Source organism: Apaloderma vittatum, unplaced genomic scaffold (genome assembly GCF_000703405.1).
Source record: "Apaloderma vittatum isolate BGI_N311 unplaced genomic scaffold, ASM70340v1 scaffold10438, whole genome shotgun sequence".
Taxonomy (NCBI): Eukaryota; Metazoa; Chordata; class Aves; order Trogoniformes; family Trogonidae; genus Apaloderma; species Apaloderma vittatum.
Window position 1 is genome coordinate 1 of NW_009730211.1, and position 14,306 is coordinate 14,306.

At 42.1% G+C, this 14,306-nt stretch overlaps 1 protein-coding gene across 1 annotated transcript; it reads right to left on the reverse strand.

Moving 5' to 3' along the window:
- Positions 1 to 2,425: 2,425 nt before the first annotated feature.
- On the reverse strand, positions 2,426 to 12,871 carry LOC104269955 (cyclic AMP-dependent transcription factor ATF-6 alpha-like; the record flags this gene model as incomplete). The annotated part of the gene is given in 8 exon segments (XM_009874715.1): positions 2,426 to 2,517; positions 2,939 to 3,124; positions 8,809 to 9,029; positions 11,320 to 11,464; positions 11,466 to 11,527; positions 11,748 to 11,877; positions 12,364 to 12,458; positions 12,781 to 12,871. Coding segments are annotated over 8 exon segments (980 nt in total), but the record flags the coding sequence as incomplete, so codon positions are not given.
- Between the last annotated feature and the right edge of the window lie 1,435 nt (positions 12,872 to 14,306).

A 14,306-nucleotide genomic window follows, 5' to 3' on the forward strand; every position in this document is an offset into this window, starting at 1 on the left:
CATTCTGTGATTCTGTGATTCTGTGAAAGAATCCCAACTAGGAATCCGAGAAGCATCTCACAGTAAAGCCAGCAAGTGCATTTCAAAGTCTGCTCCAGGATTTAGGGGGTGAATTTCCTGTGATTTTGCTTTTTTTTTGGATGTCACTCTCTCTCTGCAATGTTTTTAAATAATAAAATATTCATTGTTAATCTCTTTGAATCAAAATATCCTGTGTCTGAATGTTGTCACACCTCCATACTGGTGTGCAAGTGAAATGATTTCCTACATAGAAGATTTCTTCTATGGCAACACTGTCACAAAGTTGCAAATCGTATTTATCCCCAGTTGACAACTGATTAGAAGTTAGGTATTCCACAGTTAGCGTATCCTGAGGGAAAAAAGTAATTCTGCTGAACTATAAGCTAGCATCTGGGATATTATAACAAAACAAAAAAAATTACTTATTTCTGTAACAAGTTGCAAAGACTGAAAAACATCACTTGTATTGGAAGCTTCTGTCGTTAAGGACTAAGCAGAACAGTAATCAAGACTGTCATGTTTGTGGATCTACCATTCAGTGACACTGCTATAAAAGGAAGAAAACGCATGTGGGAGGACTGAAACCTTAAGAAATGGTTTGTATATTCCACAGCCTGGGCCTTCCAAAAGATATTACACAATCAACATTCACACCACCTTGATACAGTCTAGTATTTTAATTGCAGTGCAAGCATTTATTCTGCTAGTGGGGGGAAAAAAAAGAAAAAAAGAGCAGAACGATAAGAGTAATTCCTTGTAAATTTGCAACTACATTTCTCTTCACCGCCTAAATCCAGTGCTGATACAGACCACCTAGTCCAGGCACAGCAATTACACCAGCATGCTCAGCTACCACACTGGTCAGGAATGGCCAAACACCCAAGAATTTCTTTTTTGCTTTAGCTGCTTTATTAACCATAAAACAAGTCAAGAAATTCACTCTGTCACATTTCTACAGTTCCCGAGTGTTGCGAAGATATGAACAGAAATCGACCTTTCAGTCTGCTTTGACAGCAGTTTCCTGCCACGAAGCTCAACACCTTACTCACTCCTGGGAGGCAGAGAAGCTGACAGAGGAACCTCAGAACACGGGGTAAAGGACTTCCCACCCACCTTCTGTATGTTCCCAAGGCTCTCAAAACTAACTAACAAGAGCTTCTTGCATTCCAAATCTTTGCTGTAATGTGGAGGCAACTGAAATTTCTCCCAGCTTCCGAAAGATTACTGGTTCTCATCAAGTGTCTCTCGAGTGAGTGGCAATGTTTGCAAACGCAGATGGGATGTCCAAATCAATCACTCGGTCTCTGGAAAGTGATTTTTCTGCCTGATAGTCAAAAATCCCAATACAAACCCTAAATGCAGTAAGGTCTACCTTAAAATCATCCAGATCAAAGTAAAAGTATCAGCTGTATTTCACTGCCTGAGATACACAGTATTTGCAATAAGTGCAAATACTTCAAATATAATTTCACCTTCAGCAAATTTTCTGGTATTTCTAAAAAATACCTACACCAACATTGTTACAGTTTATCATATCTGAAACAAACTCTTTCTCCAGATTTATCCCATCCCATTCCTTTAGTTTGACTGGGGCTTTAAGGACAAACGGAGATGCTGCTGACTGGGAACCTACCAGAATATCCTCTCCTTTTGCAAAAGTGAACAGCTTCACAGAAAAGGTCTTTATGTTCCAAAGCCAGGTGAAACAGGTATGTGTAAGAAATATCCCTTTTTAGGCCCCTCTCTTTCACAAATTTCTTTATAAAGTGTCTGCAGCATTTCCTTTCTTCTCTCTGGTTCCTATGCCCCACTGATACAGTTCAAATAAGAGAGGTTTTCAATTACCACTTCAGCCAATTAAGGAAAGGGAACAACCTCTTCATCCCATTTAGAAGACAAGTAATACGGGGCTTACACTGTAATGAGGAAGACTGTGGCTAGATGCAACTAATGGTCAGGATTGCAAAGCACTGGAACAAACAGTGGGATTTCCTCCTCTGGGTACTAGAAGCAGCTTAAATTTGTAGCTGGTGAGATTAGCAGAGCTATAAAAAAGCAGATGAGCTCTCAGAGCCTGTAACCGTTCTTTCTGAAAGTATTCTAACCACAGCTCTAATCTCTTCAGGTATAAATGGAGCAGACAAACTGCTCTACGCTGCACTGATCAACAAAATGCCAAGCCAAGAGAAATCCAAAGTACAAAATCTAGCTCTTGTTACCAGAAGGATTCCCACAAGAACCATTATACAGATGAGTCCTTCCCCTATGCAGGAGGAGAGGGAAGGACAGAAGATAAGTTTCAAGCTCAAAGCTTTAAAACACAACACTGCCTGTACTAAAGATTCAAACAAAAAACTCAGGACAGCAGATTTGCTATGCAAAGAGGAATCTGAAGGCACCTTACCTCAGTGGACCATAATTCAACATTATGAAAGCCAGTATCACCATCACGCACAGGGTCCTCCTCTTTGGAGATGATACTTTGAGCTTCTGGTTCTAGATGGGAAGAAACAGAAGACATGCAATAAAAAAGGGGCACAGACATGCAAAGGTATGTCAGAAGCTAAACGCACCAAATTATGCTTGCTTTTTAGATTTGTATTTGCCCAATTACGTACGAATACACAGCAGGACTATTTAAAAACAAACTCTTATTTTTTGCAGATTATATTCAGCTTCTATCTAGACTATTTTCTCAGTGAAATCTTCAGAAGCATCATGAAAGAAAGAACTGAAAGTCAACTAGATAATGCAACAGCTGTCTTGACCTAGAGTTAGTCAAGTCCTGCTCAGAGCGGGAGGCTGAGCTAGAAACCCCCAAAGGTCTTCCAGTCAACATTTCCATGATTTGGCTCAAGTGCCTTTCACCTGAGCAACTGCCTTTATATAAAGACAGAGCTTCATTATAATCTCTCACCTCTAATACTACTTCATCCAGCTGCCTCTTCAGTGTGCTGTTCTCTTTCTTGAGTTTCTCATTCTCCAGCAAGGCTGCCTCCAGCCTCGCCTCCAGTCCCAACATGTATTCTTTCTTTTTCTTCCGTGACTGAAAGGCTGACTCCCGGTTTTTGATCATGCGTTGCTGCCTTCTCAAGACACTGACCTGGACAGACAATAAGAAGGACTGTTAGCAACGTGCAAGTTAAGAGTGCCTCTGTTTCATGCACAATTTCTGCTCCTCTACTTTGTCAAAAGCCTGCGTAGATAGCTCCTTGCATTCTGCTTCAGACGAGCTGAAATGTCCACTGCAGAGACAACTAGCAATCACGGTACAGCTCCAAGACAGAGAGCTCACGGATACTGAAAAAACAGGTCCTGCACTGTCTGTTTTCCCTGCATTCGCAACCTTTTGTGTGTAGGGGAAACAAAACGTAGATTCGAGCAGCAGCTTGATTGGATCCATCATATCACAGACAGAAAATACATAGCAACAGGTCTGCAAGGTAGCAAGAATACCTTTCACCTTCACTTTACCATACATCATTTTATAGGCTACATTCATTTTCGTCATCGGAAAACCCTACCTTTTTTAGTTTGTCGTGTATGGAAGCCATTTCCACATTACATCTGTTTCTGTGCCCTTTTCCAGCTATGCCATATAGATTTTGAGATTCTGAATACCCTTGCTGACCTCAAATTGCTCATTCTACACGTATGAAGCGCTTACATGGCAGTTTAAATGCAGTCTCTGCATGCATCTGTGCTAGCATTTTAATTCAGATCAGGAGCATGCCTTTGATGCACATTTCCTGATGGTCCCACTTAATATGCTTTGGTTCACATCACAGAACCGTCTCCGATAGAGCACAGAAACTAGATTCCTTCTGGATGAAGTTAAATCAGCAAATATACTCCAGGAGGGCACATAATTCACTCCAACCACTAGCAGGCATTCAGTCTGCAAGGCCAGGCCGGGACAGTTCAAAGTAACCCCTCCCCACGCTCCAACAGTCTTGATGACTCTGACTTCCCCTCCCATCACCCCAAGCAGGAACAGTCTATCATCTTTTCCCACTTACTCATTTTGTGGTTTGCACTGAGTGGGACGACCTAGACTGAAAGCATCTTGCTGCTGACAAGGATAACGATGATCGATACTGCAGAGCTATGCAAAGCTACTTGAAATCCCAAATTTAAACACTACTCTGTAGATTGCCTTTCCCTCACAGCAACAACAACTCTTTCTTTATTAAAACCAGAAGACTTCCATCATATTATTATGCTACAACAGGATGTGCCTTAATGATGTTTACCCTGTAAGAGAACTGAATGCTGTATCTTACACAGACCTGAAAATCCTCCAGTAGCTACTAACACATGCACAGGAGTAATCTGTATCTATTAGAGCATGAAAGCTAATGGAAAAAAAAGAAAAAAAGAAAACTATTCTATCAGTCTAGGAAAAAATAAACAAGTCACAAAATAGTACTGTGAACCGACTCAGTGGGCTCTGGTTAAGGCCTGGCTGCTTCAAGAACCCGAATCGTCGTTTTCTGAACATTTCCCTCTATATACCCACACACAGACAACATGTTGCTCTAGGGCTTCAGTATCTGCAAGAAAAATTGGCTAGAGGTTACTTGAAGAAGTCATTCTTCTTCATGATACTGCAGTCTGGTGACAAAGACTAGGAAAACATGTTACAGTGCATTAACATTTTGGGTTGTCTCCATGTTGATCTAACTGCTTTCTGTAAAGATCATTTATTTTATGTCTAGCCTGCTGCCACCAACAAAAGTCTGCAAAAGTGAAGCTGTCTGTACTTACTCCAGTTTCCCTCTTTAGCAGAGAGTGGGGAAGGAAAAGATTTTAACATATTTTCATTAATACTAAGCTTTGTCTTGAATTTTTTAAGCACTGCAATACTTAACATAAGAAAAATTATGCAGACATATAAAAACTTTGGAAAAAAAAGATTCAGGCTAGCCAAGGACTAAAGTGTATAGAACACACCAATCTGGGGCCAAGAGCACTTCAACTGTCCAGAGATGAAATAATAAGGAATGAGTTCATGCAGCAATTTTGGCTTGAGTTGTGCTATATTCCAAACAAGTAGTTACATTCCTCTTTTTAAAAAAAGGTTTTGCATCATGAAGTCAAACAGAGAAGACCAAATTGTTTCATTCATTTTTGTGCACAGGCCTGCTCAGCATCATTCACCACCGGATAGCCTTTGCCTAAGTGTCTGGAACCTCTGGCAACTCTATCTGCTTCCCTGGAGAAGACATGGAGTTAAAGCACCAGTGCTGGATTTGTGTACCAACAGTACATCCTCCGGTACATCTATGGCTGTTTCAGACAATACCAGCTACGTTTCAGATGGTATTTATCACAACTGTCCTCCCGTAGCCCGTGTTCTTCAAACGCTGTCAGGAACAGCAGCTCTGCCAGTCTGACTCAAGGGACTGCAATAACTACCTTTCAGTCTATGCCACACCAGTGTCACTGCCACTCGTTTCTTAAGCTTGCTTAAATGAAACTCAACTATTTGTGTCCTTGAGTTATTTTGTTACAGTTGACAATCCCTAAATCCATATCCCTTGGCCAATACTCTAGTGCTTGCCTGGCTTTTCCTGAGGAATAAGCCACAGCTGCACACCTGATACTGCCTAAATCCAATGCATGTGAAACAGTGCAACAGTGCTTGAAACCAGAGGCAGTACGGCACTAAGCATGGCACAGGCTGGCTTTGCACCAAGACAAACGTGCCCCTTACTTGAGCATTTTGATAATCAGAAGAGAGAGAGGAACTAATTTAGAGTGTCAGGCTGCTTGAGGAACGCTGCTTTGCACAAGTGCTGCATAAAGATTAAATGTAGCGAACACCTCTGCTAACTTCTTTTGTGGCCTCCCTCTTTGTAGGTTGTATTGTATTCATTTATCACTCAAGACACTAACTTCACTAAACACACATCATAAAGGGAAAAAACTGGCATTAAATCAAACATTAATCAGTGATGCAGATTTGGCTTCCTAGCTTTAAGAACTACACCCTCACTAAAGCACACACACACACAAGATGTTGAAAATACGAAGAAGTGAAAGGTTCACTGCAAAACCTTCCTGCAAACAGTACTAACTAGGTTCTGGCTGTCCTCTACCTTCACAGCCTTGACAAAGACTCATGAACTTTACAAATAAACACTGCTACCTCAATTTCATCTTCCAAAGAAAACTCAGTTCTGAGCAAAACTTAACCTTCACTCCAACGAAAGCTGTATTTCTAGCACAAGGCAGTAAGAACGTCTCTCACTGTTCAGTATGCACGCTGGGCAAGTTAACAAAAAGCTGAAAATACAAACTATTTCAACTTTACGTTGACTGGCTTCTTACCTCAGTTTATAAAAGCTGCTCTCTTCAAAGACGCATCTTAAACGAGGGAATACAAAATCTACGCAAGTGTTTCTTCTCTGTTCTTACGAAAGACCTGGGCCTTTTTTTGTCTCTAACTCAACAGAACCAACATGACTAATGAGTTTATTGCATATGAAAATTTCTCAATGTACAGCACAGAAAACAGGATTCTTTAATAGAAATCCACACCTCTACTGAAGTAATTTGCATAATCTAGTTTTTCTAAATTTTCAATTTATTTTTTTTAACCAACAGAACGGGGAGACAGAATTAAATCCTGCCATGCTACAGAGTGGAAACATGAGAGAAAAGCCCTATAAGGACACAACTAAACTGGATTCCCTCACTCACCTACCATTTGTGGCCTCATACCATTGAACTGTACCAGGAAAGACAATCTGCTTCTTTAGTTAAGAGCCTCTTTAATCCAACCAGAAGGGTGGTTTGCTCATGCAGCATTTCTTTCGTGCAATTCCCTAGTGGAAAGTTCTTCAGCAGCTTCCCAGCGAAGGCAGAACGCCTGGCACCTCCCCACAGCTGGTAAGCGGTGTAAACGCGTGCCACGGGTCGAGTTCGCTACCAGCTGATCTCGGTCTAACCCATTGGAAGGGCTGAGTGTTAAGCCAACAGTTTATCCCCTCTAAGCCCAAAAGAAAGTCCTGCAATGTTTCTTTTTATCCTGCAACATCTGCTTAGATTAGCAAACAAAAACACGTGTTAGGGAGCTCAAATGATGGCTACATCTGCGCAGCTCTGAGCCCACATATGGTGTCTAGGGCAGCTGCAAGATGTTTTAACCCTGCTGGCGTCAGCTGTATCCTGCAACATTTGTTCCTTTTTAAAAGTGCCAACTCACAACATGTGCCAAAGAGCAGTCACAATTGTTCTTTACCCGTGTTTACCGAAACACGAAAGATGTGCAGCATTTAGGCTAATATCAAGACTTAAAAACGCCTCCATGAAGCACCTTCAGGTGGAAATACCCACACAACCACCATGCAAAACAAACAGCTACTCATCAGCTACTCATTTGACCACCCATCGTCACACACATACATGTGAGGTGTGATGACAGTAAGGGGGTTTTGCCAGTTAAACCTTGTGTTCAGGCAATGGCAAGGTGCCACGCTAGTCCTGCTTACAGCGTGTCACAAACCTAACAACTGCTGACAGGTCTCTTCAGTTTGGCTTTGCATGGCAGGCAATTCTTACTTAAAAATCCAGCATTTTTAAACTGCTCTATCTACTGACAGACCTTTGTTAGCTTCGTGCAAATGCAAGGTATGGTTTCCATTGCAGTCTGGCTGCTGAATTATTTGCAGCAAGCAGTTTTTCATCTAACAACGGAGCCCACACACGAACACGAATAGTGAGGAAAATGTAACAATAAGCATGAGTGGCAATTCCCAGACACTAGGAAGTCATACAACATCACCTCCCCAAAGAAGCCAGAAGGCACAAGCCCCTGAGAAAGCATCCTGCACTGCTAATAAGCAGGTGACTATACTGCAAAATTTCATGGGAATGGACACACGAATAGTACTTGGAAAACCATGTTGGAGAATGCCATCCTGTGAGTTTAAAAGTCACAAACAAGAAGCTTCGGTACTTTCCAACCATGCTTCAGAAGCTTTGGTACTTGCCACAAGTGTGCCTGCCTTTGAACAACGCACAACCAAAGCAGCTCCTAACTATAAGGAACTAAATCAAGTTAACACCTACTTTGCTACCTAGCTAAGATGTCAAAGCCAAACAGGGACAAAAACCCCACACACTGATTTCTGTTTACACCTACTCCTTACTGTGAGCTACTGTGGAAAAAACTCACTTGCGTAGTGCAGTGACTGTCAAGAGCTTACCTCGTTTTTACTCATTTGCTATATAATCAAGAAGGGAGCCTGAAGAGATTAGGATGATATGAAACTCCGTACCTGAAGTTTCTAAAAATCATTACTAAAATCTGAGGAGATAAAGGGGATAGAAAAAGAATCAGGCCTACTGCTGACGCTTCCAATTCACCTGCTTCCATTGGGAGTGTTTAGTTACACAGATTGGAAAAATGGTTTAGCACTAATAAAAAATCAGATATATCAAATTTTCCTGTAGGTAAGAGAGCTCCAGCCATGGAGAGCCTGCAGTTGAGAACATAAGAAAAGGACGGGGGTGTGCGGGGGAAGTATCAGCACTGTCTTCTGCCAGAATCTTGCATATCCAGTCTGCAACTCCAGGCAGGCCAGCAGATACCAAGCTCTTACTCTCTATTTTTTGTAAAGCTGCTGAATTCTCTGTTTAGTGTTAGAAATCCTATGAGATGAGTCCAGCTACAGCTCTGTTCTCCTGAGACTCTAAAGCGATCCAGTTTTCCGGTTACATCCTACATGCAGGTAACCAAAAGCTTTGGTTATTACCCATTATCACACAGCCAGAACTTACATCCAGCCCCAGTGTCGGTGCAGTGCTTTGAAGCAAGGGTTTAGTCACAGGTATTTTGCTGCTCGTTGAGCCATTTCCAGCAGCTGGAGGCAAGGCATTGCCCGCAGGGTTGTGAAGTGGTGTGGTCCCTCCAGCGACAGCGATGACTGGCTGGGAGGCAGGAATCACCCCAGAAGCCTGGAGTTGTACCACAGTGGGCTGGGGGAGCACCACTGACTGACCTAGAATGGGAGAACAAAGAGAAGCCCTCAGCATACGGATTTGTACACGACCCGTTCGTAGCAGAATACTAATAGTGGAGGCAGAAAGCCTTGCTTTTTCTCCTGCCCTCCATAACCTGTCTCAAGCTCAATTCTACAGCATTTGTATATTCCACAGGATAGGAATGAAGAAATAAAAAGCTCAGGTTTGCAGAGCTCATAATCCATCCTGCAATTCAAAATTACACATATCAAAGGGATCCAATAAATCAAGTTCTCTCCCAAAAGCTCTTCAAAGTTAATAAAAGTCAAGACTTGTTAGAAACACTACTCTTTTCAGTATTGCTAATACTTAGGGCACTTCAACCAACTTTTTCAAGTGACTTAGCTTAACTCAGTCCTCCTCCCTTTTGTCCATCCCAATTTTATTGCTGTATTCAGTAGAAAACTTACTACCCAGAATTGACTCATACTATAAAAATAAATTCAGAAATCGCATAGAGAAGGAAGATGAATGAGAAAGCACAAGTTAAACTTTCAAAACATAAGGTAAAGCCACAATTCACACTAAGACCAATTTTTAAAAAAAATGTCCTATGTAGGAAATTTTATACATAAGCTGAACAGAGCTTAAAGAAAAGCAAGCTGAAAAAATGACGTAGTTTTGACAGAATTTGAAACAGTCGCTTCCAAGAGATTTCAGTCAACACGTACATATTTAACTCAGGCAGGTGCTTGAGTAACATTTTGCTGTCTGAAAACATATGAACGTCTTCCCAGTCCTTTGTAACAGGATGACCTCACCAGGTTTCAGAAACAGCACATTCCAGCTGAGCATTCCAACCAAAATGCACAATGACGTATTACAGCATTTACTCAACCTTTTGGAAGGTAAGAAATGAAATAATTTACCTAATGTCAAGGTCTTTTATGTACGAGGTGTAGGATTATATTTCCTTTTTTGCAGACATAATCTTCAAGACACCATAAATTAGTACTACCCTATTTAAGAACACCAGGTGGTGAATTTGAGATTATTTCAACAATTCTTTTTTTTTTGCATAAAGTACATGATGCTCCAAGATCATGCTTTCCTCTTTAAGCTTTTATGAAAGGGACTGTAAAAATACCATTCTTCATGCTCCTGTGAAGATGACAGCACATTTCAAGCTGGTAGCTCCAACCTGTCATGTGCAGTAGATTTTGATTAATGAAAAAGATGCTTACGGCTTTTGTTATGGAAACTGCACAATAGAATTTTTAAACACATCATCAGTTCAAGTAAGTATATGGCATGGAAATACTTTTTCCAAAAGTATTTCCTCTAGTGTCTCACAGAAAAGAGTCTCCCGACTTTTCTTTGGGGAAAACAAAAAGCTGATCTTCACAGTACTATACTTATATTCAAAAAATCCATATCCCCAACATTCCTTAATCCAGATGGTATTTTATCAGCACACAAGGAATAAGAATTAGGTCACGCTGACTGTGCTGACCTGTATTTTAAAACAGTCTAACAATCTTAGGCATTTTGTAACAAATGTCAGCATCTCCAGCTTTGGCCTAACTCCTGATGGCAGAGTAATTACTAATGAAGTCAAATTTTTCACTGCTGCAACAATTTCTAGGTACTTGCCCTGAAGTACTTTGTCTCTTACTTCCATGCCTCAGTGCCTGTACAGACAACCACAAGAGACTGCAGCCATCAGCTGGTGAAAACCAGCAACTGCATCTGACAAGTTCAGCAATGCAAGTTATGTCCCTAACTGCCTTAGCTAAAGAGTAAAAACGATGCTTTGGATTCAGAAATGAAGGCTCAAGCTATTTTAAAAGTCTTTTATGGGGCAACAGGAGGAATAAAGAATTATCCGTGGACAGAAAATCACTCACGCCTTGTTAACACCAGCTTGCAGCTGCAAGCAAGTCTTCTAACCTCTGACACGTCTCACTTAGCAAATTTCACAACACCCTGTCCAATGCAGTTTAATGAGATAAAAATCCGTAAACTCATGTTCCCACCATCCTGTGGCACTTTCATGTGCATACAAAAAAAACCTTTTATCGCTCCTCCCAAGCTTCATTCAAACCATCTTAATTGATTCCTGGCGAATGCTGTTTCTCACAGGACTGTACGAGAGGGGTAAGGCCATCTTCACAGCCTACAGCTTTTGCAGCAAAGCATGCAGGACCCCTGTTTCTTCTCCTACCCCTCCTGTTGCACCTGTCAAGGTCAACTTCATTCTGGTGACCATCCTCAAACTGACATAGTGCTTACCCCCAGGACCTGGCTCAGTCGAGATAATTCACCTACCTTTAGGAGGTGCCGGCTGGATGTTAACAACCGGCTGATGTTTTGGCAGTGGCACAAGCGTGGGAAGAGTCTGAATAATAATGGTTTTAGCTGGGATGCCAATGTTAGCCTGAGGCTCAGGTACGGCTGGCAAGAGCGGGTTGGGTTTGTTACAAAGGCCTAGATGCTGTTTGACCACACTTCTTCGGTGTCCTTGCAGAATTATTTGCTAGGAAGGGAAAAAGAATCAGAGTTGGACCAGAAGATCTAAAACAAAGAACTCGAGCAGTCATAACACGGCTTTTGGCATGGGCTGTGAAAAACAGACTTATCTGATCACAAATTCAAGTCAGGAATGACAGATTGTACTACTGTTTGTTAGATGAACGTTCGTATGCAAGACAATGTGCATACTGTCCAGGGGATCAAAATAACTGGATCTCTCATACCAGACCGAGCAGTGATGCTGACAGCAGGCTTCTTCCCTCCACCTCCTTCAGGGGATGCAGGGCTTCTGCACCTCTTGCCGTAGAGCGAGATGGGAGACATTTGGGAGCTACAACTGAAGTCCACATCATCCTGCAGACAGAAAGTATGTGAGCTTAATGCTTCAGAAACACATAAAAGCAGCTCAGCAGTTTCCTCATATCTGTGTTGCTGGTGCAGCAAAGAGGAGGGAGGTTTTGTTCTGCAGTTTTATTCTGGTCAATGCTAAGTACCACTGAAAACAAAGTAAGTACTCCTCCCCATCAGAAGGGCAACAGGAGGCAGAGGCCAGGAACTGCCGGACTCAGAAGCCTTTAGGAGGCATTTTGTTTGGCAACCAGACAAATAAACAAAAGCAAGGAAACAGAACTGAACACACTCTTTTTAGAATGGGTCATGGCATGTGAAAGGAAGGAAAATATCACTAGAGGGAAGTTGTTTTTGCGAGGTTTGGACAAATAAGCTGTTTTCTCTCATGGCAAGAAGTTGGTGAGACAAAAAAATCACTGTGCTTTTTGTTTGCCACAGCTGGTTCTGAATGACTACTGCTGTCTGTGTTACATGGAGGTTTCTGCATACAGGCACATTCTGCACCGGAGAGTCCGCAGACGACGGAGAAGGGATCGAGCAATTTGAAGCGGCTGGTGATAAGGGCTCTGTCTTCACGCTTGCATCTGCAAGGGGCAGATAACGAAATTTTACTGCGCAAGCTTTTAGTAAGGGGAGATCAGTAAAGAACACACTGCCCTATTTCATTCCTGAAGCAAGGCACAGCAGAAAACAGTGTGATTAAAGGTACCCAACAGCTTAGCTTGTAGGGGAGTCTTTGTGTGCACCCATTCTACAGAAACACAGTGTGACTTCTCTTCACGGAGCTAAACGCTGCAGGGCATCAAATAGTTTCACATAAGTTACCACCACCCCCCGAGTTACCCAGCTCACTCTTGTGGGGTGGAAGGGAATAATCAGACCTGCAAAATATAGTCATTTAATTACCTGCATAAGCATGGCCTGTAATATTCCAAAGGTCTGAGTCCCAAGACATCAAATCCAAATCAAAGTGGAAGTTACAGAGATCATTCTCCTGAAATGACAGTTCAGAAAAACAAACACAAATACAAAGAGACAACACACGCTGGAACTATCAGCCATTATGTACACATTCTTATAGCTCTAGAAAACAAAACAGAACACCACAACTGTCACTTCAGTTGCCTTAAGGCACACAGAGATCAAAAACCCTTAAGGGTTTCTTTTAAAGCTTATACCTGTAGGAAAAGAGCACATCACTTTAAGATCACCATTAATTATTGTACTGTTATCAGTAATTCATAAAGCATAAGTTCTAAGCCCAGTCATTGAACCACCTCATACAAAGTACAAGTTTTACCAACCTGTTGCCATCCTTCCCCTCAACTGAAAGATTTACTGAAAGATTTACTTAATGACCTTCCATCATCACATCTCGAAATACTTTAAAAACAAAAGCAACATCTGTGGCAGTTTACCATTAGGAAAAAAGACACAAGGACTGGTCTGCTCAGGATCTGATGCGCAGTATGTATTAGGTCTCCCTGTACTTGAATAAACTGACATTATCATCACCTAAAGCCAAGGACACCAGCTTCCTCTTCCAACAGTAAAAAAAAAAATACTAAAAATCACTTAATACCTGTTATTTATAATAAGACTTTTAAAACCACAGGGTTTTTTTTCCTCCATTTCTTCTGCTGATGCACCTGTAAATCTCTGTTCCCTACTCAAATGTGATGCTTTTATGAGCACTTGCATCACAAATACATATATCACACACCCAACTTATACAAATACACAGCAAAGATTCTCTTGCTAAAACATCCTGCAAAGGTACCTTTCCTTACGTTCTCAACTTGCCTCAGAAAGCAAGGCTCAGAAAGTTTGTAGCCTGCATACATACTAGTGCTCACAGGCTAGGAGGAAAAGAAAGCTCATCAGAGCACATTTACAGGACAAGTGACCAAAATCCACAGCCTGACCTGTGCAGTAAGAGCCTCCTAAGAGGTCACCAACACTGACGTGCAGAAGGGCAATACCCTTTCCTTGTACCATCAAGCAGTTTGCACATTTTCCCCAGCGCCCAGCTCTACAACGCTGGCACGAATGCTCCGAGTACCTGAGGTTTATGTCGGATAACCCAGGGGTTGTGCCGGGGGTGTGAGCAGGGCGAAGAACACAAAGCACAGATCCCATGAGGCAAATGCCCCAGGGCAGAAAAAGCAGTAGGAAAACACGAGGATGGTCGCATGAGGTTGCAAACAAAGGTGTCAGAAGAAAATCCTACAACAGACAAGGAGAAGAAGAGGCAAGGCGACAAGACCCAGCGGGTGGGGGCGGATGGGCCGTACCCACGCCTCTCCGCCTTCACCAGGGCAGCTTTTCCTGGTCGCGGCACCTCGAGCTTTCACCTCTGACTCATCCCTTCACGTTCGGCTTCTCAGACTCTCGTCTGACAGCGGCAGCTCACCAAGAGGCCCGCACCTCCG